This window comes from Pezoporus wallicus, unplaced genomic scaffold (genome assembly GCF_028554395.1).
Source record: "Pezoporus wallicus isolate ANWC-B61680 ecotype Strahan unplaced genomic scaffold, APGP_CSIRO_Pwel_v1 scaffold_6885, whole genome shotgun sequence".
Taxonomy (NCBI): Eukaryota; Metazoa; Chordata; class Aves; order Psittaciformes; family Psittacidae; genus Pezoporus; species Pezoporus wallicus.
Window position 1 is genome coordinate 763,470 of NW_026638858.1, and position 17,491 is coordinate 780,960.

Consider the following 17,491-nt stretch of genomic DNA (forward strand, 5'->3'; position numbering starts at 1 on the left):
CAGAAAATGAGTATGACAGAGATGCTAATACCCAGTCCCAGCAGTATGTGCAGATATAAGGGTCGGGGAACGAGTTTTACAGATTTTAAATAAAAAATGGGGCAAAGGGGGAGGGAAGGAGGAGCAAAAAAGTTTAAATCCCAGGAATTATTTGGCTTTTCCAGCATGTTGACAAGCAGAGATTCCTTTTTTATTTCTTTGTTCAGCATCTCCCATATTTCAGTGATGCTGTCCTCTCATAGTCAAGTGGACTTGAGAGGACAGAGATCACTGTGAAAATGAAGCCTGATTGGCTGCATTTCAGGGAAAGAACCTAGCCCTGTCTTGAAAGAGTTTGTCTGATCCAAGCAAAAACCCCTCCGACTTGAAAGAAGAGCTCTAGTTCAAAATGCTTTCATTGGTGGGATGGTTTCGTTTCAATGGCAGTCCATCCTGGAGAAAACCTTGGTGCTCTGCTTGGACCTGAAATGATGCTACACCATGCTCAACCTTACTGTGCCAGTCCTAAGGGTGAAACCCAAACTCAACTGAAAGGAGTGCAAAATAAATAAGAAGTTACTAAAAAGAAAGGAAACATTAATCTATGACAAGCAGTCCAGAAAAAGCAATTTACTAAAATTTAAAAAAAAATAAAGAGTAAATGGAAATAGAGTGAAAATAAAGCTGACATAGAGAACAACAGCTGCAAATTCAATATATTTCCAACAGACTACAATTTAATGGAAAATATCAAAATTTGACCCTTCACTTTGCTTCAGAGCACAACTGATTTTTGATACAAGGGCACACTGCACCAAGCAGACATTTTGGTTCCCAGTAAATGCATTTCCTGCTGCTTTTCTGGCCCCATCCCCACCTTCAGGCAGGGCTTGAGAGCTCAGCTCACGTGTGCTTCGCCACCCTGCGACATTGGCACAGGGCCCACATGTCTCTTCAGGGTTGTGTCACGTGCCAAGTGGCCTTGGGGACACTGGCAGACCTGCTGTAGTGTGGTGGTTGGGTGATGCATGGGGTGACAGGAGTCATCCCTGCTGAAAGCTTTGCCATGAAGACCAGAGAAGGCTGATACCGGCCCCAGCAGCTCCTACTCGGGGGTGGGTGGAGAAGCCACTGAGTAACGCTTCGTTAAGCTCAGTGCTCCTAAAAAAAGGAATCATCATTAACTTTTTGCAACTTCCCAGTCCCTCCTGCTGCCTTGCCCCAGTCAAGGCTGTGCTGAGTCACATGGGATGGGGGCTGAGCCCTGTCACAGGGCAAGGCTTGACTCAGCGGTGGCATCACCCGAACCTCAGTTTGACTGCTGAGCTACTGGAGAAAGGAAATGTTTCTCAATTTGCCCAGACTTGAATAGTATATTTAATTGGGACACACCATGCAGGCACAGCCCAGTCCCAGCCCTTCCTTGAGTCACCGGGGTATATCATTAGCAATGTCCCAGAGCAGCCCAGTCTGATGGCCATGGGAGCGGTTTACCCAAAAACATCTCCATCACTACACGTGAACACCTAAGCCCTGGCAACAAGCAAGACTGCAGCAAAGCTAGGCTCTGAGCTGTCAGGACCTGGAGACATGTAGACCACCAAGGTGTCCCCAGAGTGAGCAGGGCAGAGGGACAGTCTTTTTTCCAAGGCTGGCTTTCAAGCACAGGCTTCCCCATCACTGCTGAGCAAACCAGCTCAGTGATGGGACTTTTTCCAAAGGCAAGTGTCAGCCCAAGTCACCTGCTTTCCCTCTGGGGAAACAGCCATCCTTGGGTTATAAAGATTGCAGCCTCCCTTCTAGTTATATGGGTTGCCTGACTCCCTCCCCAGCATGGTCACTGCCAATCCAGCCATGAGCTTGAGTTTGGACACTGCATTTTGACTTTGGCACTGGATAATGTTTCCAGTCACCAGAATGTCTGACCTCACTTCCAGTCTGAATTTAGACCTGAAAACCCATTATTTCCAGCCTGCAATTTTCCCTGGGTGCACAGTCCCTGGGTTTGCATGAGCAGAAGTCACCTGCACAGGTACATTTAGGAAGGAGGGAGCAAAAGGTAGTTCATGCGCATTCTCCCATGTAAGGTTTTCAATCTGACAGGGATTTTGCCAGGGAGTAGTGGGGGCATCTGAGATGACTTATCCACCACTGCTCCCATGGACAAGCCCTGGTTGCACTGATGATGCAGGGATTCATCCTTTTTTTAATTACTGCTCCTGCATTCTAGGCTTTTCCCTTGCACTTAAGCCCCCTTTGAGATTGACTTGTGATGGGCTTTCCTCTCCTGCATTTCATTTTGCTTGGACTGTGCTTGCCTTTGTAACCTGAGCTCCTTTGAAGTCGTGGTACAGTGTACCTGGCTGGAATGCCTTCTGTCATCAATAAACAAAAGAGAGAGGAAATTGTTTGCAAGTGAAATAACAGGCACTGCCTGTGGCTGTGTACACATGTCACAGGAAAAACCAACTCATCTTTTTTAATTTCCCCCCTCCTTCTTTAAAGGCAAATAAGTCTCCCAATAAATGCATAGGAACAGCCAAATCTCCTTGTTGTTATGCTGGATTCACCAACCTGGGAGCTCATTACACTAGTTCACCTGATCATGTATAAAAATACTCTTTACCTCTATCACCACATTTGATTTCTGTGAAGACAGCAGCTCCAGTTTGCCCAGAAGAGCCAACTATCCACTTTATTGTTAACCTCATTAACAAATTTCAGGAATCCCTTGCAGGATGGAAAAGGCTGTTGCTGTTTGAAGGCTTAAGGTGCTAGTTTTTGGAAGGCTTTTGAACAGTGAAGTCTTGCTGCACGGAGCTACTGCTGAGCAGGACTGGCACCCACACGTAGCTAACCTCATCAGTGGAGGTTAGAGGAGTTAGGCAGATGATCGCATGGTCCTGTGTGCTCAGCAGGCACAAGACTGTTTCTACAGATTCTTCCATCAGCACTGATCAAAAGCTTGACAGAACCCAGCAATAAAATAAATACCCTTTCACCCTACATTTTGGAAACGAAAAGACATGCAAAGGTTGGAGAAGCAGGTGCAGATAAGCTGGTACAGCCAAGCAGAGAAGATGCAGGGCCCCATGCCTAGCGCAGATAGCATGATTCACATCAGAGGCAGCCTCCCACACAGTGGACCTGTATCTCTTGCCTTTGAAACTGTGCCTGTCTAGCAGTTCACAGGCCGAGCGCAGTGCTGGCTGGGCTGGGACGCGCGGATGGGCACCAGTGGGGCAGACCACAGTGGGCACCAGAAATCATAAGGCTTTTCTACACAGGTTGAAGATGGTGCAAAACTGTGGGAGGGTAAAGGGAGGTAATTTACTGACACAGGGATGCCAGAAAGCGCTTGAGAAGTAGTTCAGGTCTTGCAGAGGAGCAGAAGGGCAGTGGGACTGGGAGGAAAGCTGATGGTGAGGACCAAACTGCTGAAGGCAGCACTTTGCTGAGCAGGGGGAAGAGGATGGTATGTTTTGCAAACTCCAGCCTAACCACTTTCTTTCCCCCTCCAACCCACCCCCTTCCACAGATTTAAATCCTTCAAAGACAGGAAAGTGGAGAACTTTCTGTTTGTTGTTGCAAGGTCCTTTCACAGAGTGGGTTTTCCCCCTAGTCATACCTGGATGTAATTAAATCCCCGGCTCTTTAATCATCTCTTTTGCTGTGCGGGGATAAGAAAAAAAGCAAGAGGGACAGACTGGTGATAAGATGATATGCAATGTAAATCTCTCCTCCAGGAATCTCTCTCATCTTTTCAGGATCACTTTGTACCAACTTGTCCCTCCAGAAGCTGCACAGCTAGAGGTGGAGTTTGTATAACAATACAAATTTAAATGCAGTAAATAGAACAGATGTCTTATGATTTCTTGATCCTCAGGGTTATAAATATCTACCCCTTTGTCCCACCCAGAGTTTTTGTTTTGTGCATTTTGCTTTGGGTTTTTTTTTGTGAGAAAAAGTTCTTAAAGCAAAGCTTTCCCCACCCCCTCACTCATCTAAGCATCAGATGTGATTTTAGATACCAACCAGGGACTCCAGGTATTTCACTTGCCTAATCCTCCGGCAGCATTTTCCAAGCCAGATACTACACCTGGAAGTTCTCCATGCTATTGCACTTGCAACTCCTGAAAAGAAAAGCCAGAGCCTAGCCTGTTTCTGCCCATTATGCAGTTAAATTATTTTAAGTTATTATGAAATTAGTTATTCTCTGGAGGGAGACTGAGTGGCATTTCACACCGCCAGGCATTCACTGTGAGGGCAATTTCATTCACACGGCTTCTGAGATGAGAGGACTCTAGAAGCCCAGCCCCGGAGGACAGAGGGATTGCGTCCCTGATGGGCTCTCACACTTCTTGCCTGGAGACCCACCAGCAATCAGATAAAGATGCTTCAAACATGCAATGAGCAAGGGAATCTCTGCAGTGCAAGATGCCCAGTGCAGAAGTACTCCTCTCACTGTCTGCCTTCCCCACCTTGTTTTGTTATCTCCCACCCAACTCCTCCCCTTGACTTATGCTGGCACAGTCCCAGCTCATCAGACAGCCCCGTGCTAACCAGGGTGCTTCAAGTATTACTTCAGAGCCCCAGATTGTTTGAATTACCCTCCACTTGCTATTTTCACTTTCCCATCAGCCCATTCTAGTCTTAGAAATATTCCATTTTCTAAGCAACAACTTTGTTTCTTCATCAGACAGCTCTTTGTCACAGTGCTATGATACCGCCTTTCCTGCACACCCTTTGTGACCTCGTTTGGCTCTGTCCAGATCCAAAATTGAGCCCCTTTTCCACCTTCACTGCACTTAAGTCTGCTCCACACTTTTCAATATCCTCTGCTATTAGATGATTCTCTTTGCCTAACCACAAATGGTAAATTTGTGCCAGTTCCTGGGCCAGTGCTTCATCCAGAGAGCCAGGAAGCCCTTGTTCCCTATGGACAGGTACTACCACAGGAGCTTTTACAACAGTGCATCACCAGGTGTATTACTTTGGGCCACTCAGGTCTCCTTAAGACATACTGGGAGCAGCAGCAAGGCAAACTATGTCTCTCCATGCCAAACAAGTGGCAGTCAGAAGATGTACTAGTAGGGTGAAGGGAGACCATGCTGTGGAAAGCCATCTTGGCAAAGGGAAGAGGGTACCAAGCATGCCCTGTGCCATGAGCGGTGGCTACTGGCAATACACAGCATTGCGAGCCACTGCTAGCACCAGCTGAGCCCCTTCACTGCTAGCAAGTGCCATGAACCATTCCCATATGGGCAGAGCTGATGCTTAACAAAGGGGGAACCAAGACAGGTGCTGTGGGGAATAACCAGCCAAAACCTATGAGGTTGCCAGGCTCCAAAAGACAGCCTGAATTCATCTTTGAAACCTGTAAGAATCTTCTCAGGCATGGTACACCCCATAAACTTTGGAGGATCATAAAGTAACAAGACAGGACTAAGCATGATGAAGTGAGGCTGAGGGGCTTTGGATGGGATCCCTCAGGAAGGCTGCCTGAATTAGCAGGGCGACTAACATCCTCCATCTGCAAATGTGGCAAATGCTTTGCCTCCTTCAGGGTTGGTGTTTCTGTGCTAATCTCCCCATGAAAAGAGCTGATGGAGTTTGTTTTGAGTTGCCTATTTAAAATGAGGTAGACTGACCCAGAGCCATTCAAAATCTCCTTTCTAAGTGCTTTGCAGCTGTCTTGAATGGGATGAGTAGTGAGACAGAGATGTTTATAGTTCATTGGCCACTTCTCACCACAGTAAGTAAAATGAGGCTGAGAAGCTGAAAAATTAGGCTAAGTTATTGGAGGGCAATATCCTCTCGGTAGGAGAGGAAAGCGGGAAGAGACCATTGCTATTTGAGTCACCCTGGGAGTGCTGATCAGGCTGGGAAACAGGGCTACAACTTTACCTCTTGTGCAAGTGGAAGATGTTAGTTTTGAGATTTCATTAAAAAAATAGAAACTACAGTAACACACACACAAAAAAATATTAGTAAAATTTACCAGGAATTGGCAGAGCAGGCAATGCTTTTGTCAGCATAAGACCTCTGGGGAAGAGCTGAGTAACGGGCTCAGCTAAGTCTTGCTCGCTGTGCTGTTCCCTGTGTATCTCTGAAGCTGGTTAGTGCATGTAAAGTGTGCTAGGAGTGAACGAGACCCTGGGATATGGTACTGGTTGTGCTGTGCAACCTCCCAGGCACTGTGTTTGATGTCTACAAGGAGGTTAAAAGTAAATGGGACAGGGTTCAATTCTTATTTTGCCCTTCATTTCTGTGATGTCAGCTCCCATCTATAAAAGTCCTTAAACTTGACCCATTTTCAGGTGCAGGGAGAGATGCAAATAGGGGAGATAGGTTTCCTCTAATAGTAGGGCTCAGAGAAAGTCCAGGAGAACGAGAAAACCCTCACAATGTTTTATTGACAGGCAAACTAAGGAATAAGAAATCAAAGCTGAGGATCTGGTTGATGAAATTCATTGAAAAGGACATTATATTCCTTATGAATAAAGCTATAATTTACTTAGTGGAGAAGCGAATCAGCAGATATTAATCAACTTTCACCCATCCAGACTGGTGGAATTTGCTTGCACCTTAATCTGCATTTATATCTCCAGCAGTATCAATTCACTATATAGCAGAAACAAATGCATCTGAAACACCCACTTAGGCATGAAGGCACACAAGCAGTTCTGTGGCTAGGCAGGACAGCGCTAGCACACATTGCATTCCCTGCATACATCATACACTGGAGGAACCCCAACAGAAAGCAGCCATAAAACATTAGCCTAGTCACTGTTTGCAAGAGATATTTTTGGGTGGTTCTAGCCAGAGACCTGACCTGAAAGTAAAGACATAAATTCTAATGTTTTACAATAATTGAAAAGCCAGATGGTGAGAATATTGTTTGCGCCAGTTGAGGATCTGGTCCTGCATAAACCAGATCAGACCTTGGAACAGCCAATGATAAAGTGGAAAGAACAGGTGACAAAGCAGAGAACAGTGCTTTGCAAGCTCTCAGGTGAGATGGCTTTACTGCCACCAGGAATTAGCAATTTTTCCCTTTTGTTTTTGGCATTGTGACTGCAAACCCCAATGCCCCATCATGAAGAGGAGAGGTTTGCATCTTATGACCACTTTACTCCTATGTTTCTGATGTCCAGAGTTTTGCACTGTAGAATATTAGCAGCAACATGGACAGAAACTGCACAGACAGATGAAAGAAAACTGCCTGGCTGACAAAAACTAGTTTCTGTGTTAAATGTCCCGAGGCAGACTCCCCAGCAAGGCAGATGCTGCACCTGAGCCTGTAGGCCGCTTGTGGGTTAGATCATGGTAATAAGCATGATGGGCCTCTGTGCGATGAAACCTTCTGACTGTGGGAAGGATCAGGTCTCTGGTTAGCACTAACATCTGATTATTTGTTAGGGAGCACGGTGAATGTTATAATTCCCATATCTTCAAGGCTGTATCTGTTATGTTGGGTACACTGGCATGGCAGTGCAGGTAACCTTATCTATAGCAGTTTCAACCAAACTAACCTGGGAAACAACAGCTGTGAAGAGAGACAGATATCCCAGACATAACAGCAGTGTCCTAAAGACAGATATCCTGGATCCAATAGCAGTGTCCAAGCTCCACCTACTACTACACCTTCTACTATGTGAAGCCACTCCTGCTGCAGCTGTACAAGTGCTATTACTGCCCATGTTACCCAGCTTGAAACAAGCACACCATAGCCATGTGGCAAATCAGAATAGATTGTAAATATATGTAACAGGGATTTAACTGATATGTCTAATTCAAGAGCATAGTTGATGGGGAGCTCCTCTACATTCAAAGGGGGAAAAATATAACAGAAGGTGACTTGGCCCCGCTAAAACCTGAGTAATTCCTGTAGATTCTGGTCTAGGAGATAGCATGCAAAGGCTAACACAGGGAAAGCCTCTGTTAGCAGAGGTGTTTAGGTTAGAAGCATACTTGGGAGAGCAGCTACTGATCACCCCAGTTGTCACGCTGTGTTCCGTGCTGTGTAACAGCAAACAGGGTTGTTTTCCAATGAGACTGGATGAGAGGATGTATCCACCTGGCAGCAGGTGTTGAACTCACAGGACCAAGAGACAGCTAGTCCAAAGCCACCCTCCCAGAACAGACATGGCAAAGGCACCAGCTCCTTAGCTCCAGCCAGTTTACTCTGTAGACTACACTTGCTGATGTACAGCCCTATTCATCAAGTACCCAGATTTGGTGAGACGAAGGCAACACCCTGCCAAATCCAAATCACATGGAAGTAAAGTTGCCATTTCCCAGATGAGAAGCTCCTCCACATTGCACAGGAACTCTGAACAATGCCCAGGAAATTAAGGCGGATTTAATAACAAGACCACCCTCCTTCAGGATATTGCTTAACTTGCATTCCTACCTTGAGGCTTACTTGTAACCATCTGTTGCTTTTTCTGTAAAATTATTAGCCTCTTCCTCCAAAAGGAACATTCTGCTATAACACAACATCTTTTGGTTTTGGCCCTGCTACTGCCTAATTCAGCTGACCTTTCCCTTTTACCCATTTTGGTAGTCTCCATGTTCTGTTGCCTGCCTTTTTTAATTTTTCTTTTTCAGTAAAGTACAAGCTTGTTGTGCTTGTCTCCATGCAGCAGAAACGAGTCCTTCCTCTACACTGAAGGGATCTGTGAAAATGCCAGTAAGATCATCTACTTACATAAATTTACAGGGTGCTACTAGGTAAATGTAAATTAGCTAAGCTCCACCAGGAAAACCTTAGTCAAGGCACTTCAGCTTCAATGTAAGTTTTGTTACAAAAATCAGGACAATCTGTCAGTCCGGTGAAATTTTAGCTCCACAGCTTAAAGATCTGCAAAGAGAGACAGTGGCAAGAAAGCTTTCAGAACTCTCCTTGTCCTTATTTCTTCCCATTACAAGGAACAGAATAAAGGTGGAGTCACTTCTGTTTTTGCAGCCAAGTACAGCACGCAGGATTTGACTGTCAATATTATACCTGGATTTGGAAGAGCATATGTCAAAAAGGTAGTACTTTAGATAGTGGTGTGGCAAGAGGTGTACTTCCACTTCACTTACCATTTGAAGGACACCGAAGTATGACATCAGGTATCCAGACTCCACTGCTTCCAAGCCAAAAAAATCCATAGAGATGATTGAAAACATAATCAGGAACAAACCTAGAGGAGGGGTTAATGAAAAGCATACATAAATATTCTTGCACTGCATATAGTGGCCCAGACCCTGCTCCCAGTCACCCCCATTATGAGTCAGTAGCTCTCCCTGGGATTGCCCGGACTGGATATAAACACAAGCAGAATACTATTCAAAGTCATTGTAGTAATTTAATCTTTAAATGTTAACTTTTTTATCCCCCTTACTTTCATCTTTAAATAATGTAACTATGTAGGCTGTAGATTCAGCTGTTTATTATAAACTGGTAAATATTTGTATCATTGAAGCCAGGCTAACCATTAAGACAGCAAGAAAGCATTTGTTCAGACAAGACTGTAACCATTAAAATAATCTGATTGGATGCCCCACCTCTTTTACCTGGCTTTAGATTTTCACCATGGGGAACAACTCAATGACATCAGACTAAATACAGAGATTTCACTGCACACCTCGGCAATGGTGAAATATCTCTCGCTTGGACCGACAGCAGTGTCGACACAAGCAGTCAGGAAAGTACTCACAGAAGCAGCACAGGTTGGGTTTGCTTTTCAATTAAGGCAATTTCTGGAAAGTGTAACAGAAAATGCCTACTTGCTTAATCTCACATGAAAATACAATAGTGTGCATTTCCACCACCACCAAACATACACAATTATGCATACCCACGCTCCCATCAAGTTACAAATATTATGACAAAATATTGCTCTCAAGGAGTGGTATAGGGAAGGAGGATGCTGCCTCCCCTCGTGTCTTGTGTACCTCAGATGGACCAAGACAGTAGGAAACTGGGGCTCTCTGCACGTGAACAACCACACAATGTGCCCGTTGGAGAGCACTGATTCTGCTGGGGAGAGAAGAAGAGAGCAGATGGCCTTTAGGGGTCCTACCCTTCCTTGTAGGATCCTCTGAGGTACAATGACTGGGTAAATAGGGAGCTGTGGTCCTCTTGTTCCTGAAGAAAACAGACCCCAGGAGGACTAAGAAGACAGCTTGTAGCCTGGAAAAATGAATCACTAGCCCTGTGGCATGGGAAGGATTTGCTGGCATTTCCTGGAAGTGTGAGAAGAGCTATCCCAAATTGCTGATTGAAATGCTGTGGAAGACTTGCACCCTAACAAACCAGCACAACTCCACAGCATTTCAGCACCCCAGAGGCGCTGCTACCAGTGGAGCACCTGCAGCAATGAGGACCTCCCTCCAAGCATCCCAAGCCTTTGCCTGGAGGGGCTACCACCCTCCCACAAAGCCTTCCTGAACCCCACTGGAGACACCTTTTCCTCCCATAAAGGGGACAGCTGAACTCCAACTGGCCTCATGGCACAGGGGGAGAGGATGGGGGCAGGAAGTTCTGCCCTATTCTGCCACTCTCCAGATACTTGGAGAAAGTGCTGGGGAGCTGGGGTTCATGAAGATTTATGGCTTCACCACACCCCTCTGCAGAGGGCACCCCGTCATTATCCAGTTACTTTGAAATCACTCTCAGCTCAAGCCAGCTGAAGGTAACATGCAAATAACAGTATTTACTCACAACGTCCAAACCAGGCAACAGGGTTGTACATGTTTATAAAAGGCACACGTGAAGAAATGAAAGAAAACCCACACTTCGTTTCACTTGCAGAAAGATTAGATAGAAGCGGGAGCTCCCCCTTCATCCTGCTAGCGTGCTGCAGGTACCACCTAGGAGAGGCTCAGCCTTCCTACATACATGATGCTTCCTCCTACTACCACACACCAGCTTCTACAGCTCCTCTATCCTTTCAAGTCACTCATGGAGTTCAGGCAGATTTTGATCTTTCCTTCCAATGAGCTGATTTCTTTTGGAGGCTGTGCTTTCTAATTAGGGTTACACATTGAATGTATCTCCTGGAGATGCGAAGATCTCTTCCTTAGATGGGTGTCACGCCCTGTGCTCACATGGTCATTTAAAGCTACCTGGACAAGCAAAACCCCCTTCTCCCTGTCTTCTTTCAGCAAGTAGGTGTGTCTCTCCCACTGGCCACACACTTCTTCGTGAAACCCATAAGGCGAGCCCCAGACTGAACTCAAAACATTTCATGCTCATAGGAACAAGCACTTCTTACAAAGATCCCATCTGGGTAGGCTGCAGGTCAGCTGAGTGCAGCCACATGAGTAATGTACCCATCCTGGGGTGGGCTTCCTAGAGTAGTGTGTGCCCAGGCTCTTCTGGGAACACCCAAAGCCCATGGAGGAGCTGCCCAGATAGGCCTTAATCCATGCTGCAAGGCTCAGGTTTTCAACTGGAAAAGAGATGGAAATTAGCAAAAGATATCCTCAGAAACTTGGCTTTCTTTTGAGGGGGTATAAATAAGGGGTGAACTCCTTAGGAAACTTGGCACCAGTGGGATGAATAACTAGGGCTACACAGCAGAAGGCAGATAAATGGCTTGTGAGATGTGATAAAGACAAGGAAAAGCACAAGGAGACACAGGAATGCAAACTGTATTTTCGAAAAAATGACACGGCATTTCTAAAGGCAGCCAGCCTTTAGAAAACTAAAACTAAACTGGCAGGCCAGTTTAGCAATCTCTACTGAGAGCCAGTGTGAGAAGGCAAGCACCGCCTCTTGGAGCCTGTCTCAGCCCTCCTACACTGGACTGTAAATGTGATGGGATACAGAGCCCTGGGGCTCACTGCAAAATCCGGTTCCACATGTGAAAAAAAAAGTCCTTTTAAAAATGGAATGCAGGTGCTAAAGCAATCATGTTAAAATCAAAGGGATTAGGCAGCTTTTTATCAGTATTTTCAAGGTCCTGGTGCTGTGTTTTTATCCTTGCGTTTTCTTTTCTGTCTCTTATCTACTGCATTGCAATGAAGTTCTTTTTTCCCAGGTAAGTTGCGAACATAATTTGGCCGTGCTGTAGTGTCCATCCTCTGGCAGCTACCCTCCTGCAAGAGGCACAGAGCCCGTGTCTCTGCTTTTATGCTGCACAGGGAGGAGGTTCCCAGCCCTGCAGCCTTGCTGGGGAGGCCCTTTTGGTCTCAAACAAGCTAATTTTAGACAACAGTGAGATTCATAAGGAACAGAAGGTTTTCTTCTGTGTATATCACAAACTTGTTTACAAGGTAAATGGAGAACAGTCTGTAATTTGGTTAATCTAATTAATTATACAGTTGCAGCCTGGAGATGAAAGGCAAATGTACTCATGAGGAGCTCAGCCTCCAGTTGAGAGCTGCAGAGAAGTAGGTGATGGCCGAATCCCCTTTCAGCTGCCATCATGTATGGTCAATCATCTGAAGAGAGACCTTCAAAGAGAAGTCTTTAGAATTTTGGTAATTCCTCACTGAAGTGTAAGCACTATACTTGTAGCAGGAGTGCCCCAACTGAACACATACCTACTCTTATGGAAATAATCCGAGACATTTCAGTGACAGACTATTAGCCCTAGTCCTGCCTTACATCTCAGCTTCACTGTTTTCATCCTCTTTGCCTAGAAGTTCCATTGCAGTTTTGGGCAGGAGATGCTTATTTTGGTTGCATATGTATTTGCTGTGCACAGGAAAAACGTCTTCTGCAACAGGGAGGAATTTGCATTTCAGCAGGGATGACTAAAACAAAGTGCATGTTGCTTGGCCTTTGGAAAAAAGGAGGCTGCACAGGAAATTACAGTGCAGATTCCATATTGATGTGGTCTCAGGCATTTTTAAACAGAGAAATGAATGCTACTTAAAGCTGAGAAATGAGCCAGAATCAGCAAAGAAAACCCTCTTAAAAAAATCACTTGTCTCGTTCTGTGAAATGCTGTCATTTTATAAAAACTATTTTAAATAAAGTTTTAAAAGTTTAGTCTCATAAGAACCAAAAAAGTGCACTGTGAGGGCAAGCCAAGCAGTCCATTCAGACTGTATCCTGTCTCCAGTGGTGGGGGAGGACCAACTGCTATTGCTGATCCAGCCAGTGCCAACTACACACAAAAAGAAAGAGGAAAAAAAACCCAAACAAAACCCAACAACAAACCCAAAAACCAAACCCAGAAATCCTTTACTTCCCTGAGTGTTATTCTATAGCTCCAGTCAGACTTGTTCCCCCAGAACCTTAGCAAAGAATAACAGAAGAACCTGACCAAGGCCAGAAATGCCATCCCTTTCTGATTCAGCCACTCTCCACAACCAAACCTACTTTCATTTGTAAACTGAATTTCCAGTTTACAAATTAGAGTTTAATTTGTAAATAATGTTTCACTTTATTTAAACTTCATGGGCTTTTCCAGATGTAGATGAAGTGGAAAAACATTTAAAGTATAAAAGCTAAGGTGTCTTAAATCCTCTCTTAGGATCCCTGCTTGGAAGGGAAGTTTGTTCAGATGTATGATGTGCACGTGTTTTGATATGCACAAAATTCAATCCTGGAAACCATAATCTAGACAAACTGCATTTTTAAGTTTGACTGGGAAAAAAAACATGAAAATGTGCGTAAGGGCAGAGAACACCACCACTAACAAGGATGATGAGCTGGCTTGTCTTTAAACAAGCAGGGGGAAAGGCAGACAAAATTAAAGATTACTAAATTGTGGCCAAGGATATGTATAACCAGACAAACTGGGAGACATGGACCATGCCAGGACAGCAACAGACTCAAAGGGAGTCAAGAGGAAAAAGCATTTACAGGGGGATGGAGTGGAGAGATTAAGTGATTTGCCAAAAGTCACAGAAGTAGCCTGTGACAAGTAGTCTGTTTTACATTAAGTCCCAGGGTTTTGGCCCTATGTACCTTCAGAGCATTTGAAAGCATCCATCATTGAGTTAGGAACTGAATCCTCACTGCTCCATGATCTAATGCAATGTCCTTTCAGTAACTTGAGACAAGCCTGGTCTACAGTGTATGTCACCTTATTTTAAATACATCAGCAATTACAAGTAATGAGTTAGATTTACCTATGGGAAGTCCAGCAAAGACTTTGACTATGAAAACTTCCATTACTCCCGGAAACTTCATCAGGCGTAGTATTTCTCTGATGCTGAACACACTGCCAGACTGAGATGTGCCTACAGAAGATGACACATTGATTAATAATCTGTATATATAGGTTGGAGGCAGAAAGCAAGAAACTCTGTGACTGTCTGCTGAGGTTCACCACCAGCTTTCTGAAAAGGCATATCTCCTTAGCATCAGCTTTGTGCCAATGGCAGGAGGCTGGGAGCTGGTACTAGGTCTGCATGCAGAGGACTGCTGTGAGACGGCAGGACTGCCTCCTATGCCAGGCCAAACTAACCCCCAGCAAGGGGTTCACATTCACCTTTTCTGAGATGCACAGCAAGCACTGGGCTGGAAAGCCTGCAAATCTGCATGGCAGAGTGGTTAACAGGTAGAGAATAATACTCTTTTAAGCATTGAAGTGTCAGCATTTCAAGGTTGGCACCTTTTTGCCTTAAAAGAAACGCCCAAGTCTTTTAGCAGTCTCTACAGCATGGCAATCCCGTGTCCCTATTCACATGCTGTTTATCAGAAACACTAAATACTTACTGTGCTCTGTCAAATGATGGTCTGGTTTTGGTTTAGCCTGCAAAGGGATCCAAAACATTGCTATCATGGTATTTATGAGATTTCCCACCAGACCGACATACATAGGAGCAAAAATGCTGCAAACAGAAAAAAAACAAGTAAGTGGATAAATATAAACAAGACATTTTTACCTCCATTCTGCAAAAGGCTCGGGCATTTGGATGAGGAACAATCCTCTTGAAGTCATAGTACATAAGGCGATAAAAGAGCACACATTCTGTCATGGAGGTTTTGGATATGACCACACTTTGAAATTTCAGCAAAAATTACTATTGGCATAAAGATCATTTATTGTTTGTATGAATAATAGGGTATAATAAAATGCTTTAAAATTGTGTCATGCAAAAACAGCTCTTCTTGGTTTAATGAAGCTTACAAATCTTTCCATTGAAAGCACAGCATCTGCTTGTTAGGATCCATCTAATCCCCCATCTAATCCGCAATTTCATTCATCTAAGTATCATCTCAGTCCTTGAAATTTCTCAGTGCAATCCAATGAATTTAAGGAAAGTGAAGAATGTACTCAAGATGATTAAGGATGGTAGAATACAGCCCAGCCTACAACCAGAAGTGAAAAAACAAGGAGCTGCTAAAAGTAACAGTCATGATTTACAAAACCTTCTGAGGGGGTGAGTAAACAGCACTTTGATTGATGCACCTCTGGAGGTGCCTAAAATCAAATCAACACTGCTTCAACTGTCCTTCACAGCCCCAAAAGCTGGGTCTTTAACAGAAGTAGAGCCACATCCTTAGATGCAGACACAGTGAACAGCTATTATTAACAGTAGTTAAACAATGATAAATAGGAACAATTTCAACTTAACTAAAAAAAACAAACACAAATCAAATAAAAGGCATTAGAATCAATAATAAATCCTCAATTATCACTGTCCTCTTAAAAGAGAAAATTAGGAAATGACTCCTAGTATTTAAGACCATGTAGGAAAATTTCAGACTCTGAAGGGCTTTAACTCTGCCAAACACATGTAGAGCGAAGTCCAGGGCTGTAAGACTGAAACTCAGGAGAGCCAAGCTGAAAACAAAGGGAGAAACTTGTTTTGTTCTTAACAGTGAGAGCAATTATCCACTAAACCAGTTCACTAAAAGCCTCCCCTATCATGGGAACCCTGTTAGTTGAAGGGTTTCATAAAGCATTTGCTTAAAACCTACTGCAGGACACAGGTTTGGGATGGGAATGCCCAGCGGAAACACCAAAGGGCGGTGTCACAGAAGGCACAAGACTGAGTGAACATCATGTTGTTTTGAGGGCATCGAAATTTAAACACCCTGGCTTCAGCAAACTAATTCATGTGTTTCAACAGGGAAAGCTTTGTAGCCATGTGGGTCTATGCAGACTCAGAGGTGACCACGCCATCCCCAGCAACCTGTGTTGTAAAAACAAGATGCAAAAGAGAGTTTTGAGCAGCCAACCAATGCTCCCTGTGAGCCTGCTGATACAGAGCAGCTTATTGACTGACCTTTTACTGCTGTTTCCTTTTCAGACCATTGTATGTTTTTCATGAATAACTAGCAGCAGTAATTGTAGAAGCCTCAAGTTTCCTCTGTGCTAGACAAAGGTATGGGCTGAATAATTTATAGAGTATTATTAAAGTCCCAGAGCAAGACAGGCAAGGATTGAGATGCAAACAACTGAGAAAAGCATTAAAGAGCAAATACATACATATACACACTTATTCTCACTAATAGCAACAGCAGAAATCCCAGCTGAATATTTTAATTCTCATTAATTATTCTTAATAACAACAAAGCCAGGTAATATCTTCCTGCAAATGCACTTAGTACAGTAATTTAGACCTGCTGCCTTCCATCCACCAAGCTGTTCTGCTAATTACCCCAGACCACAAAATTAGTCATTTACTAGATCATTAGTTTTTATTTTTAGTGCAGCAGATTGACACTTTCTGATTTAAAATTATCTGTCAAGCAGTACACAAACTACTGAAATTAACTTTGTGGACCCAAATTTTTATCCAAGAAATGTGGAATTTCTACTTTGCATTGCAACATACAGTAATAAATTTGCTAACGAAAAAAAAAAGAAGGGATGAAATAATCAAAATAAGTAGCTGCAGCTGGTTTAGTGGTTTTTAGGGCTTCTCTATTTCAAGCTTTCCTTCTGATACGGAAAAAATACATCCAAAAATCTTCATTGGACAGAAAAACCTTCTTCAGAGTCCTGTTTTTCCTGAGGTTTTTCAGAATCCCACATGCCAACATAAATATGTTTTATCCTTCAGATGCAAGAAGAATTATAGCAAACAATGAGAAAAGGATCCCCCTATAGAATTAGAAAGCAAAAAATGCACTGCTTCACTACAAGCGTACCACTGATAATTCATTGCTGTGAAGTGAGAGAAGAACCTTGACAATTTACCTATTTGGGAAAACCTGGTCTTACTGTAATGGATTTGTGGCATTTTGTATGGCTGGACTCTGAAATCAGAGAAATCCAGTAAAATATCAAGCCCAAAACTGTATTTCCCAGACAGGCCTGAAGTGTTCAAAATCATCTGAAAACCCCTTTTCTTAACCACAGCTTTCTGTAAGCACTTCATCTTTTTCCACATATTAAACAGTAGCATTCCTAGAGGGAAAGGTGATGAAGGTGCCCACTCAGATTAGCTTCTCCACTATCTTGTCCTTTGGCAGGGATGAACTCAGGAATTGGAGAGGACATATCTGTCCCCAGGAACCCACTCCTTGCATTTCTTTGTTTGCTCATTTCAGAAAGATGAAGTGAAACCAAGGGTTATAAAAATGGCTTATCAACACAGCAGGTCATCA

General features: G+C 43.9%; 1 protein-coding gene across 4 annotated transcripts in view; it reads right to left on the reverse strand.

The window, feature by feature from the left end:
- The window catches only part of SLC22A18 (solute carrier family 22 member 18), a 79,527-nt gene that overhangs the window by 9,602 nt on the left and 52,434 nt on the right, over positions 1-17,491 (reverse strand). For all 4 annotated transcript variants that reach the window (XM_057412837.1, XM_057412838.1, XM_057412835.1 and 1 more), the window contains 3 exons: positions 14,648-14,763; positions 14,059-14,169; positions 9,070-9,170 (listed from right to left, as the gene is read on the reverse strand). In XM_057412837.1, the coding sequence (XP_057268820.1) occupies positions 9,070-9,170; positions 14,059-14,169; positions 14,648-14,763 (328 nt within the window). The remainder of the gene's footprint in view (positions 1-9,069; positions 9,171-14,058; positions 14,170-14,647; positions 14,764-17,491) is intronic.